The 17,239-nt window shown below is 42.6% G+C and overlaps 1 protein-coding gene across 3 annotated transcripts in view; it reads left to right on the top strand.

The window, feature by feature from the left end:
• The window catches only part of nlgn2a (neuroligin 2a), a 114,027-nt gene extending 97,274 nt beyond the window's left edge, over positions 1 to 16,753 (top strand). For all 3 annotated transcript variants that reach the window (XM_058069097.1, XM_058069096.1, XM_058069099.1), the window contains 5 exons: positions 5,415 to 5,600; positions 10,648 to 10,913; positions 12,056 to 12,209; positions 12,555 to 12,921; positions 13,098 to 16,753. In XM_058069097.1, coding sequence (XP_057925080.1) covers positions 5,415 to 5,600; positions 10,648 to 10,913; positions 12,056 to 12,209; positions 12,555 to 12,921; positions 13,098 to 13,926 — 1,802 coding nt within the window. In that variant the 3' untranslated portion in view covers positions 13,927 to 16,753. The remainder of the gene's footprint in view (positions 1 to 5,414; positions 5,601 to 10,647; positions 10,914 to 12,055; positions 12,210 to 12,554; positions 12,922 to 13,097) is intronic.
• The last annotated feature ends 486 nt before the right edge of the window (positions 16,754 to 17,239 follow it).

Here is a 17,239-nt window from a genome sequence, read left to right as displayed (position 1 = left end):
AACTAATCATGTACATAAGAAAACATCTTGAGTGGCCTTATCTGACTATCCCCTTCAAAGTTTTCATTTGTCTTCCTCTGATGAGTAAATTCTATCGTTTGTCATTTGCATATTTTAATGACAGTGCCCCGCGAGAGGAAAACCCAAATGCATATCTTGATGAAAAGGTCTTTTACTCTCTTATTTTGAAAGAGCGGCCTGATCAAACTCAGGTGTTGCAGTCCGATAAATATTATTGTCATTCTATAGCAAAATGTGACCAAAACAACATGAATGGCAGCGAGCTGAGCAGTCTCCAAGCTCAGCTAAATTGTAGCCGATTGTGAGGAGGTGGAGGAGGAGGAGGAGGAGGAAGAGGAGGGGCGGCAGTATGTAGGCCAGCGCCGTTTGAAGTATTGCAGCATTTTGCAAGCATGTAGCGCAATAGCAACGGTCTACTTTTAGCTCCTACACACCATGCAACCACAGTGCCCGCTGCATTAGGTACACCTGCACACTTGAATCGGGTCCAATACCAGAATTTCAAGCACTTTTGAGCACAATTCAAGCATTAAAAGCAGAAATTTCAAGATTTTAATAATATTGGAGAGGCCCGATACACATAGCGGCATTAACATCCTAAAAACAGCGGCGTTTAAACCCACACCTCATACATTGTGTCGGACCTGCCTCACTGCACCCCACCCGGAATTTCACCCACCATTACCCCATGACTTTGCACGCTGTCACCGAGGGGCGGCAACATGATGGATAAACTGGTTTAGGGAGGAAGGAAATGCACAAAAAAAGAGGTGCTTGTGATATGCTATTGTACCTCAGGGCTGTAAGGGGCCATGATGGATCGCCAATATCGCTCAGTCACATGACTTTTAATAACGTATGTGTTCCCGCCTATGAGTTGGGGTTTGTAATATTTGCCATAAACGTAATAAAGATCACTACGCATCATTAGAATCATTAGACAAAAGGTGGGCGGCACGGTGGTCGAGTGGTTAGCTAGGAGACCAGGGTTCAATTCCACCCTCGGCCATCTCTGTGTGGAGTTTGCATGTTCTCCCCGTGCATGCGTGGGTTTTTTCCGGGTACTCCGGTTTCCTCCCACATTCCAAAAACATGCTAGTTTAATTGGCGACTCCAAATTGTCCATAGGTATGAATGTGAGTGTGAATGGTTGTTTGTCTATATGTGCCCTGTGATTGGCTGGCCACCAGTCCTCTACCCCGCCTCTCACCTGAAGACAGCTGGGATAGGCTCCAGCACCCCCCGTGACCCTCGTGAGGAAAAAACGGTAGAAAATGAATGAATGAATAGACAAATGGTCAATGACTTATGGACGATTAGTTGGTAATTAATAATAATAATAATAATAATAAATTTTATTTAAAAGCGCCTTTCAGGACACCCAAGGTCGCTGTACAGAAGATAAAAAACACCAAAGTAAAATACAAGTTAAAAGACAACATACAATAAATAAGAACATACAATAAATAGATATATAGCTATATATATAGCTATAGCTAATAGCTATATATATATATATATAAATACGTGCAATTTTTCAACCAATCATGCTCAGATTTTACACACATGTCCTTGTCACTCCCCTTAAGATGTGTCCTAAATTTGGTGTTAATCGGGTGAAGCATCTTAAAGTTTGAGCTGTCAAAGTAATTTTACGTCAGTTTGACTTAATAACAGCGCCACCATGTGGTGCATTTGCCCGAAAAATAATAGCACAATAGCTATGTGCGGTTTGACAAATAATTTTCATTCAAATGGTCAAAAGTGACTATGCAGATGTTCCAAAAGCGGCCAACCACATAAAGAGTGATCCAAAGCAATACCGTTGCATGTTTAACACACACAAACACACACACACACACACACACACACGTAAGCTCTGCTGGGGGCTGGCCTGCTTTCTCACGTACACACGATGACACGCACAGCTTGAGAAGACATCACAACAATATTGAGAGCACGCTGATGTAAAACACACACGTATAGACGCGAGATTGACAGCAGATCGACAAAGCTTGAAAGGAACTCCGTTGAGGGTGCACACCTGCTAAGGAACAAACACGTGCACACAACTTCCACATTTTCATATTCTACTCTCCGTCATTTTGTCATGTTTTTTTCCAAATGTATAGAATAGATAAAGCAATTCTGATATGCAATTTGCGAGAGAGCGTATGCTTCCAATGCTGTGTCTGTTTCACAACATCTTAACCCAGGGATCTCAAACTCAATTTACCTGGGGGCCACTGGGCGAAAAAAAAAAAAAAAAAAACGCATTTATTTAAAACAGAAAAATGAAAAAACTTTGCTTTGGTTCCGATTTTCTACAATAAAAGCTCTAATAAAACATTCCACTGTTTTCAAATATCTTACTTTTTATTTTTCTACACAAAATAAGATGAAAAATAAACAAATCAAGAATAAAGAAAATCAATCAATCAGTAATAAATAAATAAATATAATAATAATAATAATACGGGAAATAATAAAAACTTAAGAAACCACATATAGTTGGTGGGTAGACAAATTATTTTTTTCAGATTAAAATGAACAAAGCATTATTAGAGCCCTGTAGACATGACAAAACACGACTATAGTCACATTTATACTCTTTTTATTTACAACATATTGCGCAACTGCAGGGTCTTGAGACACATGCTAACTCGCAAACTAGAGAGCTAGCGACCTAAACGGTAGCCTTCAATGTATTTCCTTTAAACTTAAATAGCCAAAAACTTACCACTTCCACACGGATAGGGAGGATAACTATTAACAGTTATTTAACCTTTAACATGAACATGAATCAAACGTAATAATTTTTTCTGGGTACATGATACCATACAGCATCCTATACTAACATTAAACTTTCATATCAAGGCGGGGGCCTCAAACTAGTGTCCTGCGGGCCACATTTGGCCCGCGGGCCGTGTGTTTGAGAAAGCTTGAAAGGAACTCCGTTGAGGGTGCACACCTGCTAAGGAACAAACACATGCATGCAACCTCCACATTTTCATATTCTACTCTCTGTAATGTTATTTTGCCATGCTTTTTTCCCAAATGTATAGAATAGAGTAAAGCAATTCTGATATGCAATTCAGTATGCAATCATTGCAATGTGACATTATTTCTATCATAGCCTGGTTTTTGAGGGCCTGCTTTTAATGGCCATTTCAAGGATGTCCATGCAGCATTTCTGTGTTCAAAAGTGCAAATATTTAAAAGGCACAAGTGTATTTACATTGTATAGGAGATAGATCCTTTGATCGGCGTCCATGTGTGTGTGTGTGTGTGTGTGTGTGTGTGTGTGTGTGTCTGTGTGAGCGTGATCCGACCCCTGGTGTCTTGGAGCAAGATTAAACGCTGTTCTTCTATCTGGGTCTGACAGAACACCCACTATCCTACTCTCTCTCCTTACCACAGCCATTTTAAAGACTATTCATGCTACACTTTCATCTTGCACACGTTCCTCCATCACTTTTGTCCAAATGTCTTGTAAGATTACAGAGAGTGCGCTCGGCTGAAGAATGGCTGAAGTGGACAGCTGCTGTTCTGCTCACTCTACATCATGTTATATATTACAGAAATACTCAATTGCCGGGTGAGCCTGCAGCATTTTAAAACCTGCTTTGTTACCTCTCGGTGTAGGTCATTTTTGATGATTTTGACTGATTTTTTCGAGGCACTCAGAATATTGTGTTCTTGGGCTATATAGACGTATATACAGAAAAAATGATGAGACCATCATTGTTTCATCACTTTATTTCTTCACTTGAATGCTTGATACAACCAAAGGTGCATTTGTTTGGACAGATGATGATTATAAACATTTTACTCTTATGGGCTATTTTTGTTGTACCTTTAGTTTTACCAGGCATTAAAATGAACAAGAAACTGACTTTCCATGACTGTATATACACACCAAAAGAGACAGGAAGCAGAACTGTTGGAAGCAGAGATGAGGATGCTGAGATGCTTCTCATTGGGAGTGACCAGGATGGATAGGATCAGGAACGAGTACATCAGAGGGACATTACATGTTAGAGGCCTTGGAGATAAAGTCAGAGAGGCTAGACTGACATGGTTCGGACATGTTAAGAGGAAAGATAGTAAATATATTGGTACTAAACTAAACTAACTAAACTTAGTTACTAAAAGTAACTATTGCATTACTCGCCCCTGCACCAAACAATGCTATCTTCTAATGTGTTTATCTTCAGGGAACAGGCTAGCCTAGCGTGATGCTGTTAAAGAAATGACTAATGTTAGCACTGTAGCACATAGCTATGCTAGCGTTGTCAACCGTAATAATTGGCCATGGAGCCTGTTTGAGCACCTAACAAATATCATTTGCTCCACTTTTGAGAGAAGACGTGCTCAAGTACTCGCTATGGAAGTTCATGAAGGAAAAGGCCTACTTATGTGTACCCCGCCTCTCGCCCGAAGACAGCTGGGATAGGCTCCAGTACTTTTGGGGGTTTGGGGACCCCCAAAAGTGGAAACTTATATTGTGGTGTGAATCTTTTTGTGAACTCCAACTGCAGAAAAGAGCAGCTAGTGTTGCTAGCATGATTAAGAATACTGTGACTGTGAGAATAAGTGTACATAGTGACTTCCTCAAAATAAAAGCAAGGCAGTACGGTCGGTCCTTGTTTAACAATTAATTAGATATATATTCTCGAACCGCAAAAATTTCTGTCTATCACACTCGGAGAATATACAACCTATTTATTAGAGCCCTGTAGACATGAAATAACACCCCTATAGTCACCTTTATGCGTGTATTAGCGAAGATAGTAGACATGTCTCTGAACAAAGTCACAAGTAAATGCTAAAATGGCTAGTTTTGGTTTCTGTTTTGGTTATGTCAACAAATGTGTCTGTCAGCATGACGTCAAAGAGAGTTATGTTTTTTTTTTCATGCTCCCCAATCTGTCCCATTTTTACCAGCTTCCAGGTTTAATTAAATCATTGGTTGTCTGTATTTCCAGCATTTATCATAGTGTATGTCCACTCGTAATTTTTTTATGAAAGCTAGAAATAGTAAAATATGTATTTAATTAAATGGGGCAATTTCATTGATGCTTGTGCTAACTTTAAATTAGCGCCAATAATCACTGTATGCCAGTGCTTGACCTTCACTGTATGGATTTAATGGATGACCTTTCCTACTTTTATTAAAGCCCTAATGAGGAGCGCCATTAGCATCCCGAAGACTTCTATTAATGGATGTTTAAATTGAAAATATTCCCTGCTTTGGCGCAACAATCGAAGACACGCAACGATTAATCATCAAGCCAAATGTCAGAGAGTTTATTTACACAGGGAAACATTCCCAAGCAAAGCAGCGATTAGCCGTGCACGCTGACGTCCTTGATGCATTTGTCTCCGTGCAGGTTTTCTCAGCACCGGCGACCAGTCGGCCAAAGGCAACTACGGCCTGCTTGACCAGATTCAGGCGCTGCGCTGGCTCAACGAGAACATCGGCCACTTTGGAGGAGACCCGGAGAGGATCACCATCTTTGGGTCAGGAGCTGGGGCGTCCTGCGTTAACCTCCTCATCCTGTCACACCACTCGGAGGGTAAATGCTGCCAAGCGAACTGTGCTTATGCAATAAGACCTAGCGGTTTATTTGATACATCTACATATCGCATATGGGTCTAATTAGGGGTAGTAGCAAATACCCCAAATGGTTTACAGTACAAGGATTCCTGGTTGAAGTGTAGCATTAATAGTTTCTAAAGATACATCAGAAGGATCCACTGCGGGACGGATCTACTAAGATCCCTGTGTTGGGTGCTGGTCAGAGATGATGTGGTGGCAAACGTTTCTGTGGATACAAATGTAGATTACCACCACCAGTGTGTGACTGAGGACTGAATAATGACTTCACTTCAATGTGAAGTGCTTTGGGTACCTTGAAAAGTGCGATATGAATCAAATCCATTATCCCAAATAATAATTTACGTGAGCAAACTGAAATATTGGACACACGGCGGAACCTTAGTGTCATTCATTCGTTCTAGAATGTCCTCCAACAAAACAAGCGGTAACTAAATCATGTAAAAATTTAAAATGTGTACACAAAACACTTTAATATAGTTTTACAATTATACTTTTACATGCAGAAATCAATTTGAAATCCACATACAAATACACAAAATGTATAAAAAACGTTTTCCAACTCAGTAAACACGGATACCAACTTCCTGTTTTGCCATGAGTTATTTCTTTTTTGTGGGGGTGTGTCCACCCATTGGGACAAATAGTAATACTGATCTAAATGTCCTTACATGAGCGGTCAGACCAGAGCAGGAGGGGATAGAAAAGAAGAAAAAAACACTTTAATATAGTTTTACAATTATACTTTTACATGCAGAAATCAATTTGAAATCCACATACAGATACACAAAATGTATAAAAAAAAAAACGTTTTCCACCTCAGTAAACACGGATACCAACTTCCTGTTTTGCCATGAGTTATTTCTTTTCTGTGGGGGCGTGTCCACCCATTGGGGGAAATAGTAATACTGAACTAAATGTCTTTACATGAGTGGTCGGACCAGAGCAGGAGGGGATAGAAAAGAAGAAAAAAAAAGACCGACAAGAAGACAAGGAACAGCAATAACAGAACATAAAAAAAAAAACAGAACTACATCAGCAAATGTCTATGATTGTTATAAAAGACCATAACAACCACGGTGATATTAACTGAAATGAAACATATACATTATATTGTAATAGTACTAAGGAAAATATGACCCATGATAGTGAACAGAATGACAATAACACATAATGTTACCCAAAATGGCCTGCATTTTGATACGGTAAAAAAAGGTGAGATACACTGAATAATAAATAACTCCAGTCAAAACAGGAAGAGGGTGTTGGTGTGCTAACTCGCTGCTACATTGTGTCTTCGGGGAAGATAAAAGAAACCTTATATGTTCATTTATCCTGTCATTTGTCATTGATATGCATTTAGAACTGTATGCATGTATAATAATGTAAAATGTAAAACGTGTTTGACATAACTGGTTATCTACTTATAAATGACTTAGATACTGTAGCTGCATATCCAGGTGAAATCCACATGCAGTGTAACAAGGAGTCCTTCCATAGGCGAAATGACATGTCTCCTGTTTGTGACTGACTCCAAATCAGCCCTTACAGTATCTGAGAAATGGCATCGCCGCATAGACCATATGTCGCTACTATTTTTATTTCTCCCGGTGCAAATATGTTGACAAGAGAATGGAAGATTTTCCTCTTCTCTCTCCGTCATCTGTCATTGCACCTTCACTCCTTCTCGCCATAATCACCTCAGCCGTGCGCAACGCCGGGCCAGTCTGCACCTGCTGTGCTAAAAAAAAAACATGCAAAAAAATACCAGCCGCGGAAATGTTTCAGCTTTGATGAATCACATTGTGCGTGCTAAATGATTACATTTGCATCACCTCCTCACGTTATTTTGGTGTGTTCAGATCATCTGCATATATTCTGCATATCCATGAAGGCAAACACGCAACCATGAGTGCTATTTTGCTCATGGGAGAGACGTAGTCCTCGTTGCGCTTGTTGCATCAATTTTGCACATTTTTAAACATGCGACGCTTTTATCGATCCTACGTGCGGCTACAATACACTCAAATACACTCAAGACTGGACTGTCGTGACCATCATTAAAGGTAAAGATTGTCTTGTTACGTCTATTTGATGATGAGGAGGTGCTTGATGAACAATCTCCTAATTACAAAAATAAAATCAGCAACCCTACTGTCCTCTCTGCATGCACACCCTGGTTCTTGTACTGGTTCTTGTACATCTCCAAGTAAGTGTAAGAAGTTGATGCTCTTGAGAGTTCAAAGCCCAATGGAAACTCTAGCGACTCCACGTTTGATTCGGGCCATGTCCTTGTCCGTGAACTGACAGGGGTCATTACCCGTCCCACCCCCCCACCCCCATTACCTGGCCCCCCTGGCTCTGTTAATGGTCCATTGCCCTGCTACAGGGAGCTTTTGGCTCCATCAAAAACCCACATCCATCTAACCTCCTGCTCCCCATTAGCCACAACACACACACCCAGAGGGGACTTGGCGGTATAGCGAGAGGCCCACGGAGCAATCCACTTTGTTCTGGAGTCGGATCTGAACAGCCGCTGACCCACAGCCAAACAATATCATGCGCCTTTGATCAGCCCCACACCCAATCCCCACTCCCCTCTCGTGAAACACTCTTCATTTTGTGACGTGAGAGGCAAACTGCAAAGGACAGAAACATGAACGAGATTCAAATTGCTTTGTGTGTGTGTTGCATGAAAACACTCCTGTCGTTTTCACTCCCTTTTTGTCCGTGTGGATGTCCAGGATGTGGATGTTTCACAACCTTTTAACCCATCATGTTAACCCCAAAACACACCATTTTCAAGCAGTTACCAACCACCCAAGAAAGACCCCAAAATTTACAACACTGTACTCATCAAACACATATACTGTACGTAGCTTTTCGTAGATATAAAAGTACATAGTAAGGTGGTCCTGTTTATGTCAACTACCCGTCAATATTGAACAATGTGTGCATAGTGACTTCCTGTAAATAAAAGCAAGGCAGTACGGTCGTCCCTTATTTTGCAATGACTTAGTTCCAACCGCGATAGATCGATAGAAATTGTTGTGGTTGGAGAATATTCAACCTATTTATTAGAGCCCTGTAGACATGAAATAACACCCCTATAGTCACCTTTATGTGTGTATTAGCGAAGATAGTAGACATGTCTCAGAACAAAGTCACAAGTAAATAGCCATGGCAAGTTTCGGCCCTAACCCTAACCCTAACCCTAACCCCAAGGCATACGGTCGTCCCTTTTTTTGCAATGACTTAGTTCCAACCGCGATAGATGGATAGAAATTGTTGTGGTTGGAGAATATGTAACCTATTTATTAGAGCCCTGTAGACATGAAATAACACCCCTATAGTCACCTTGATGCTTGTATTAACGAAGATAGTAGACATGTCTCTGAACAAAGTCACAAGTAAATAGCGTAAAACACACACGTATAGGCGATTGACAGCAGATCGACAAAGCTTGAAAGGAACTCCGTCGAGGGTGCCGCTTGACGATGACGTCGACATGCATGCTTACACAGCATTAACACGTGTGCATAGTGACTTCCTGTAAATAAAAGCAAGGCAGTACGGTCGTCCCTTATTTTGCAATGAATTAGTTCCAACCGCGATAGATGGATAGAAATTGTTGTGGTTGGAGAATATGTAACCTATTTATTAGAGCCCTGTAGACATTAAATAACACCCCTATAGTCACCTTGATGCTTGTATTAGTGAAGATAGTAGACATGTCTCAGAACAAAGTCACAAGTAAATAGCCATGGCAAGTTTCGGCCTTAACCCTAACCCTAACCCCTAACCCCTAATCCCTAACCCCTAACCCTAAGGCATACGGTTGTCCCTTTTTTTTTTTGCAGTGAATTAGTTCCAACCGCGATAGATGGATAGAAATTGTTGTGGTTGGAGAATATATAACCTATTTATTAGAGCCCTGTAGACATGAAATAACACCCCTATAGTCACTTTGATGCTTGTATTAGCGAATATAGTAGACATGTCTCTGAACAAAATCACAAGTAAATAGCGATGGCAAGTTTCGGTTTCTGTTTTGGTTATGTCAACAACTGTATATGTCAGTGTGAGTCAGTCAGTCCAAGAATGATATTTTGCTGCAAAAATTTGACATTTTACTGAAATAACATAATAAATATTGTAGTCAATGTGTTTTTTGCTTTTCGTGCAGAATATCATTAAAAATTTGTTGCTTATTACGGGATAACTTTTCGTCCAAAATCCTACTAAAGTGTCCCTTTTGTAAATTTGACAAGTAACTGACCCAATACTTGTGTTCATTCATCAGGGAGGCTAACGTCATCTGCAGCGGAACGCTAACACGTATTAACAAGGGAAAAACAAACACAGACGTCGCCTGTCTGCGTCATTGTTATCACCACATCACAGCCATCATCTTCATCATCAGCATTGATGCTGTGTGTCTGTCATTCCCTCCCTCCCCCGTTTCCTCTTCCAGGGGTGCCAGGTAAGAAGCACATCATCCACCCCTCTTCCCCAGCAGTCGTGTCCCAAACGGAGGGAGAGTGATAGCATATCTGACGTGGCAGCTAAATAGACTCTTACAAGAATCCCAGAAAGAAAGTCGTTTTAAAGAAAATCTCCCATCTCGTCCGCTTCCATAACTTCTCGTCTTATAATTGATTTCTGAGGGAAAGGGGGCTTAATAATTCACCGGCCACTCTGAAGCGGAAAAAGAAAAAAAAAAGAGCGTGCGAGGGGAGACGAGTGATGCGGGCGGTTCCCCTAACGAGCCACTTGGGCAGTGGGAGCGACAGAACTAAAGAGTCCGAGAGACTTGAAGACGCCGAGCGAGACCACCACGGTTAGAGGAGGACAGCTCGTCCCAAATCTTCTCGTTAGGCTCCATGTGACAGCTTTGAAGACATTTTGAAAAACTCCAAATGGAAGGTTGATTACTCTTGTGTGTTAATGACGTTGACAACATTCATGGTGGAAAAGTCCAACAGGAGTTTCTTTCCCCCTTCCAGGGCTTTTCCACAGAGCCATTGCCCAAAGTGGAACAGCCATCTCCAGCTGGTCGGTCAACTACCAGCCCCTGAAGTACACCAAGATCCTAGCCCGCAAGGTGGGCTGCACCTACACCGAGACCGCTGACCTGGTGGACTGCCTTAGACGCAAGAACTTCAGGGAGCTGGTGGACCAGGACATCCAGCCGGCTCGTTACCACATCGCTTTTGGTCCTGTGGTGGACGGAGACGTGGTGCCCGACGATCCTGAGATTCTCATGCAGCAGGTGACGTTTATTTCCTGTCAGCTCAGGGATGGAATTCTAATTTTTTCCTTTGAGAGGTGCATGGACAAAACTCCAAATTTCAGTTCCTATTCCTAGTATGTGAATCCCGGCAAAAATGACAAAAACAATTTTATGGCTCCTGGACTCAACCCTCAAAAACCCTCCTGGAGAGTGAGAAATCTCCAACCATTTCCGCTTGAGAGGAAATTGGTGCACATGTTCGTCATGACAGCATGTACAAAAACCATCAAAGACCTTTTACTTGGGGTTTTCCACCGAGGGCCTCATACGGAACAAAAAAAAAATCAAAGCATTTCTGCAGAGTCTGATTCCTATCAATGGAATATTTTTTGTAGCTAGAGCATCAGAAACCTGTTTAAGACCTTCAAAATATAGGTTTTAACATTAGTAGAGCCCTCTAGGCAGAAAATAACACCCCTATAATCACCTTTAAACTCATATAACGCAATAAAGCAGACAGAATAAGAGGAAATAAGCAATTTAAGTCATAAATAAGGCTTGTGTGTGTTTCTATAAATGTGTTCCTTCGAGGAGCTGAGTGGCGGTTGGACAAGAATTGATATTGAAGGTTCAGAGTGGAGTTTTGACTCTAGCAACAGTACAAATTTCCCCACTGAGGGACGAATAAAGGCATATCTTAGCCTGTTTTTATTCGGGATTTCTAGTAGAGGTTATTTTGCCTGTGAGATTTGGTAATGAAGTTTCACCGAACATTACAGTACCATTACTGACACCTAGTGACCAGTGTAGAACACTACATATCATTCACAGCATTTTTGAATGAGTTTTCTGAATGCCTTTTAAATCGATGTGTAAAATTTGCATTAATATGCATATTTTTTTAAATAACAATAGGCTGTATTCAACCACATTGTATGTATTAGACATATTTTGTCCCAAAATTCAAATCATGAAGTGACGAGGAACGACTACATTGTTAGTATTGTTAATACTATTAACATTTCAACATTTTCTCATTACGTTATCCCTAACTTAATTTTTTTTATGCAAAATATGCAGGGGGCAATAAAAATCCATCATGGAGACCCCCTGCTTTGTATATTTGCCACTTGTGGGAATGTTTAGCTTTTGACCGTATCCTATCCACCTTTTGCCACTAGGGGGAGTTTCTGAACTACGACATGCTGATCGGTGTGAATCAAGGTGAGGGTCTGAAGTTTGTGGACGATAGCGAGGACAACGACGGCATCTCGGCCGCCGCGTTTGACTACACCATCTCCAACTTTGTGGACAACCTCTACGGCTATCCCGAAGGTGAGAGATAAACAACAACATAAGAATGACTTAGCAGTTTAAAGCGTGGAAAAGATGAAGTAAATCAACTGAGGTTGGTTGGAATGCTGCGGAATACAAAGAAGCCTCTCATGGGGGCGCGGGGAGGGGGGGTCCATGCTTTGGCCTTTGAGCCTCTGTGGGTACTAATGCCGCTTCTCATCATCCACCAGACTATGGTGGTTTCTAACAGATCTGACAGGCTGACGAGCAGCCTGTCAGTCTTTCAGAGACCTTTTCTACCTTTTAGCCTTGCTGCCACTTTTGTTGACCACTCTCTTGACCATCTTCATTTTGTCTGATTTTGCCCCCCACTTTGTCCTCCAGGCAAAGACATCCTGAGGGAGACCATCAAGTTCATGTACACCGACTGGGCAGACAGAGACAATGGCGACATGCGGCGAAAGACCTTGCTCGCGCTGTTTACAGACCACCAGTGGGTGGCCCCGGCCGTGGCCACCGCCAAGCTCCACGCCGAGTTCCAGTCGCCCGTTTACTTTTACACCTTCTACCATCACTGCCAGACCGAGACGCGGCCCGAGTGGGCTGACGCCGCACACGGAGACGAGATACCGTATGTTTTCGGAGTGCCCATGATAGGCGCCACTGACTTGTTCCCGTGTAACTTCTCCAAGAATGACGTGATGCTCAGCGCCGTGGTAATGACCTACTGGACCAACTTTGCCAAGACTGGGTAAGCATTCTGAATTCTTTTAAGGGTAACGTTTGTACCCCTCGAAGGTCAACGTGAAGGTGTATCTTTTGTTTTGGTAGAAGTCTTACTAACCAGGTTTTGAGCCATCAAGTAGTCTACAGTAGAGGTTTTGAGTCCAGAAACTGACATTGTCCCATTGATTGGTCCTCCACCAGGGATCCCAACTTGCCGGTGCCCCAGGACACCAAATTCATCCACACCAAGCCCAACCGCTTCGAAGAAGTCATCTGGACCAAGTTCAACTCCAAAGACAAGCAATACCTCCACATCGGCTTGAAACCCCGTGTCAGAGACAACTACAGGGCCAACAAGGTGGCCTTCTGGTTGGAGTTGGTGCCACATCTCCATAATTTGCACGAGGAGCTCTTTCCAACCACCACCCGCTCCCCACCAGGCCCCGGCCCCGGTACCCCCAGAACTAGAACTACAGGCCCTCGCACCACTCACCGCCCATATCCTACCTTCCCGTATGACCCAGAACCTGATAGTTCTGAGCGTCCACCTCGGGTTCTTTTTCCCGGAGACACGCGTGATTACTCCACCGAGCTGAGCGTCACCGTCGCCGTGGGAGCATCCCTCCTCTTCCTCAACATCCTGGCCTTTGCCGCGCTCTACTACAAGCGCGACAAGAGGCACGAGATGCGGCGCCACCGTCTCTCTCCTCAGCGGGGCGGCCCCGCCAACGATCTGGCCCACAGCCAGGAGGAGGAGATCATGTCCCTGCAGATGAAGCATTCCGAACACGACGCTCACCACGATATGGAGCCCCTACGGCCCCACGACATCCTGCGGCCCTCGTGCCCCCCTGACTACACACTGGCGCTGCGCCGGGCCCCAGATGACGTGCCTCTGATGACGCCCAACACCATCACCATGATCCCCAGCACCATCACCAGCATGCAACCCCTCCATGCTTTCAACACCTTCCCCTCGACGGGCCACAACAACACCCTGCCGCACCCCCACTCCACCACCAGGGTATAGTACCAGATGACCCTGCGCAGCAGCACCAAGGGACCGGGACGTCTGGCCGTGCTAACCATCTAGAAGTCCCCTGGGTGAGTGGTTTGGTGACTCTTTAGTTTCTCCGAGAACTACTCCACCTCCTCTGTAATGTGCTGCCAAGCTTAGCAGCGCCCTCCAATGGTGGAATGTGGAGATGCAACTGAACCGCAAGGCAGCAACCATGACCAGTTTGGGAGAAACTACTCTTTTCATGGAGGGTTTTTCAGACCTGAGCCCCTTGCCATTTCTTGAAGGGACCTCTCGCCTTTTTTTTTTTTTTTTACTGCAGTGTCATCTCTCTTTATCTCATTCCTGTGTGTGTGTTATTCTTTCCATCATCGTATCCCCGCTGCTGTTGACATATGACCCTCTCTCCAGTCCTCCATCGGTCGAAAGGGGGTCATCTTTTATCTTCTACTTCTAGTCAACCAGCATTCTTGGTGCCAAGTTCAGTGTTTGCATTCTGACAAAGAAGAGAAAAAAAATACAATATTTACTGTCCACTGATAAAAGTGCCAAATTGGCCCTTGATTGTGTTTTTCTTTTCTTTCACCGCTTGTCACTTTCTTTCAAACATGTCCTTAATTGTTGTTTTTTATGTGCAATGACTTGTTTTTGCTGAAAATATAGATATAGAGAAATTATATATATAGTTATATATGTGTACAAAGGAGAAAGTCTATTGTTTTGCAGCGGGGGAACTATGCATGAATTATTTTTAATAGAAGGAACACAAGGATGGAGGACACTGTATCCGCACGATTCCCCCAAAACCGACAAAAGCGCTTCACCTGGTTCAGGAAAAACAAAGCGTTGGGTCTTCATCTCCTCCATCTTTCATGTTGATATTTAGACAGACGCGCTTCTGTTGTGCTGATGCAACCAGCAGCAAGCCCATTCGTATGACTGGGACTGCCTTTTCTGTGCCATCGTGCATTTGTATCCAGCACGTCCACTGTCGGCTTCCTGTGTGCCTGGTCCAGACTGGGTTTGTGCACCGACCCCGAGCGTGTGTGTAATAATGTTATGTGGCGAGGGAGACAGGCATGATCTTCCCACTCGTTTTCATGGTTCCCGACTTGGGCTACTTCCTCACAGTGAAGGTTTGGGCGAGAGGACTGAAAGCACACATAGGGCCCGCGTACGTGGAACATGGAACCGGAACAAAAGGGAGCGTGCTGGAAAGTGAGCCGTATTCTGCCCTTTTTCTTGGTGGCGGTGTTGCTTGTGCGCTAGCCTGTTTTGTTTGATTTCTTCTCTGTTGTATTCCCCTCTGTCTGAGAATGTCGCAAGCAAAGAGATATGTGCACAATGAAAACACAAAGCAGTCTTACTTGGATGTGCTTCAGAAGCCGACAAGATGGCTGCCAAGGAAGAGACTTTGCAGACAGCCTTAAATGAGTGGACTCACCCATGCAACGCTTAAAAAGGCACGGCCATCTTTGTATCTTCTGTGTTTGCTGAGATGATACATTTGCTATTCCGTCCTCCGGATGATCCATGCTTTTCGTACCCCTGCGAGGTCAGAGCGAACAAGGGGCCGTGAGGTGACACGACAGAACAGAACAAACAGCTGCCTTTGGAGTTTGGGCTGTTTTTAAATCCTTGTCTATTTTATAAACCGCCACTGGAGGGCGCCAACGCAACGGATGTCTACAAATGGGAGATGAACACAAGACATACAAAACCTGCAAGAGAATCAAAACTGTACATTTTTAAGTGTAAGAATCAAACAGATAGAAATATTTGTAAATATTAAGTTTCTTGTCAGTTTTTATCTTTTTTTTTTGTTTGTTTGAGTGAATGAATGAAATAAAATTTGTGACGACAAAAGACAACAGGTGCAGTTTGCAAAGAAAGGGCCGCCATCTTGACTTTCATTTGTTCTCATAACCACTTTGGGCCATGTGGACATTTTGTAGCACTCCACACTGGAAAGTCACTGTAGCAGAAGTGCATCATACTGGTTTGTTTGAAAAATACTACATTGCTTTAATTACCTTCCTTTATGCTCTTACTTTGGAAGTACACCTTCAGATTAAAACATATATGCATAGTTTTGGGAACATGTCACGCATAAGCCATCTTTGCCTTTCTGCCAGTTAACCCACACAATGTGGAGGTGAAGGGAACCTGCCAGTGGTTCATGGTGAGAACCTTCAAAGCGAGACGAGGCCCTTCATTAGACATTAGCTCACTTTCCCATGTAGTCATGTTTACATGAAGCCACTTTAAAGTGGGTCATGAGGGCTTTGATACCATAAGATGCCTCGACACGTATTATTGAGATCTTAACAGTTATGATGTTATCGTCCGCACACTGTGTTATGTCAGCGATGAAGGGACTATGTTACCACGAATAAAACAAAGTCATCAATTGGAAGTCAATGGTACCTGCAAGCACACAAGAGCCAACACACACACACACACATTGTCTATACGCATGAACTTCCTGCTCCTATTCCATGCAAAGTTGCACCTGTTGTCTTTGTTAACTTTTCAAATCAGAAACCCAAGATTTGAGTTAAGAAAAAAAAATGGTTGCATAACGACATTTTGGGGGAAATTGTGATTTTAAAAAGTAGAAAAAAATATAATTGAGGTGATGATGTTTCTGTTTACTTTAGAGGTTATTATCCACTGTATGCTGTGATTCTGATTTGGGAAACATTAAAGACGTTCATAGCCAGTGTGTGCATCAGTCTCTGTGATTGAAGCTACTATTTCAAATATTACATAATTTGCACAATTTGTAGAGGGGCATCTTGACCGCTGCAAAAATATAATCCAGCCCATATAACCCCTGAATATAATCACATAAGTCTGATTTATTATATGCATTATCTTGTTTTTCTTTATTTCTATCATTTTACAGCAAAACAGGAGAAAGTTTAATCATCCGCTAATGTAGCGTCAACCAGTTTTCTCTTCCCCATGTTAAATATTAGCTGTTTGTTTTTTTATTAGCAGGGCCGCGGAAACATAAAAAGGCAGACAGACAACAATTTTTCATTGTTGGTCAATGAAACCTAATTAAAAAAAGGAAAAAACCCTGACCAAAAAGAGGTAAATACCTGTTAAGTTAGGTCATGAGTACAACCAGAACTATGTAGGACCAATGTTGGGTAGCAGCGCTACCAGTTCAACTAGTGATCATAACGTCTCTGTTTTCCACATCAAATATCTTGTCAGTAATGAAGTGTGTAGTTTATTGGTGTCTATACAGCAATGTAATTGATTAATCTAAAGTTGTTGATTGTTTTTTGTTAGCTAGTTAATACAAAATCAATTG

Source organism: Doryrhamphus excisus, chromosome 3 (assembly GCF_030265055.1).
Source record: "Doryrhamphus excisus isolate RoL2022-K1 chromosome 3, RoL_Dexc_1.0, whole genome shotgun sequence".
Classification (NCBI taxonomy): Eukaryota; Metazoa; Chordata; class Actinopteri; order Syngnathiformes; family Syngnathidae; genus Doryrhamphus; species Doryrhamphus excisus.
The sequence above is the reverse complement of the archived record's forward strand: the minus strand, read 5'-3'. Positions and strand labels throughout refer to the sequence as shown.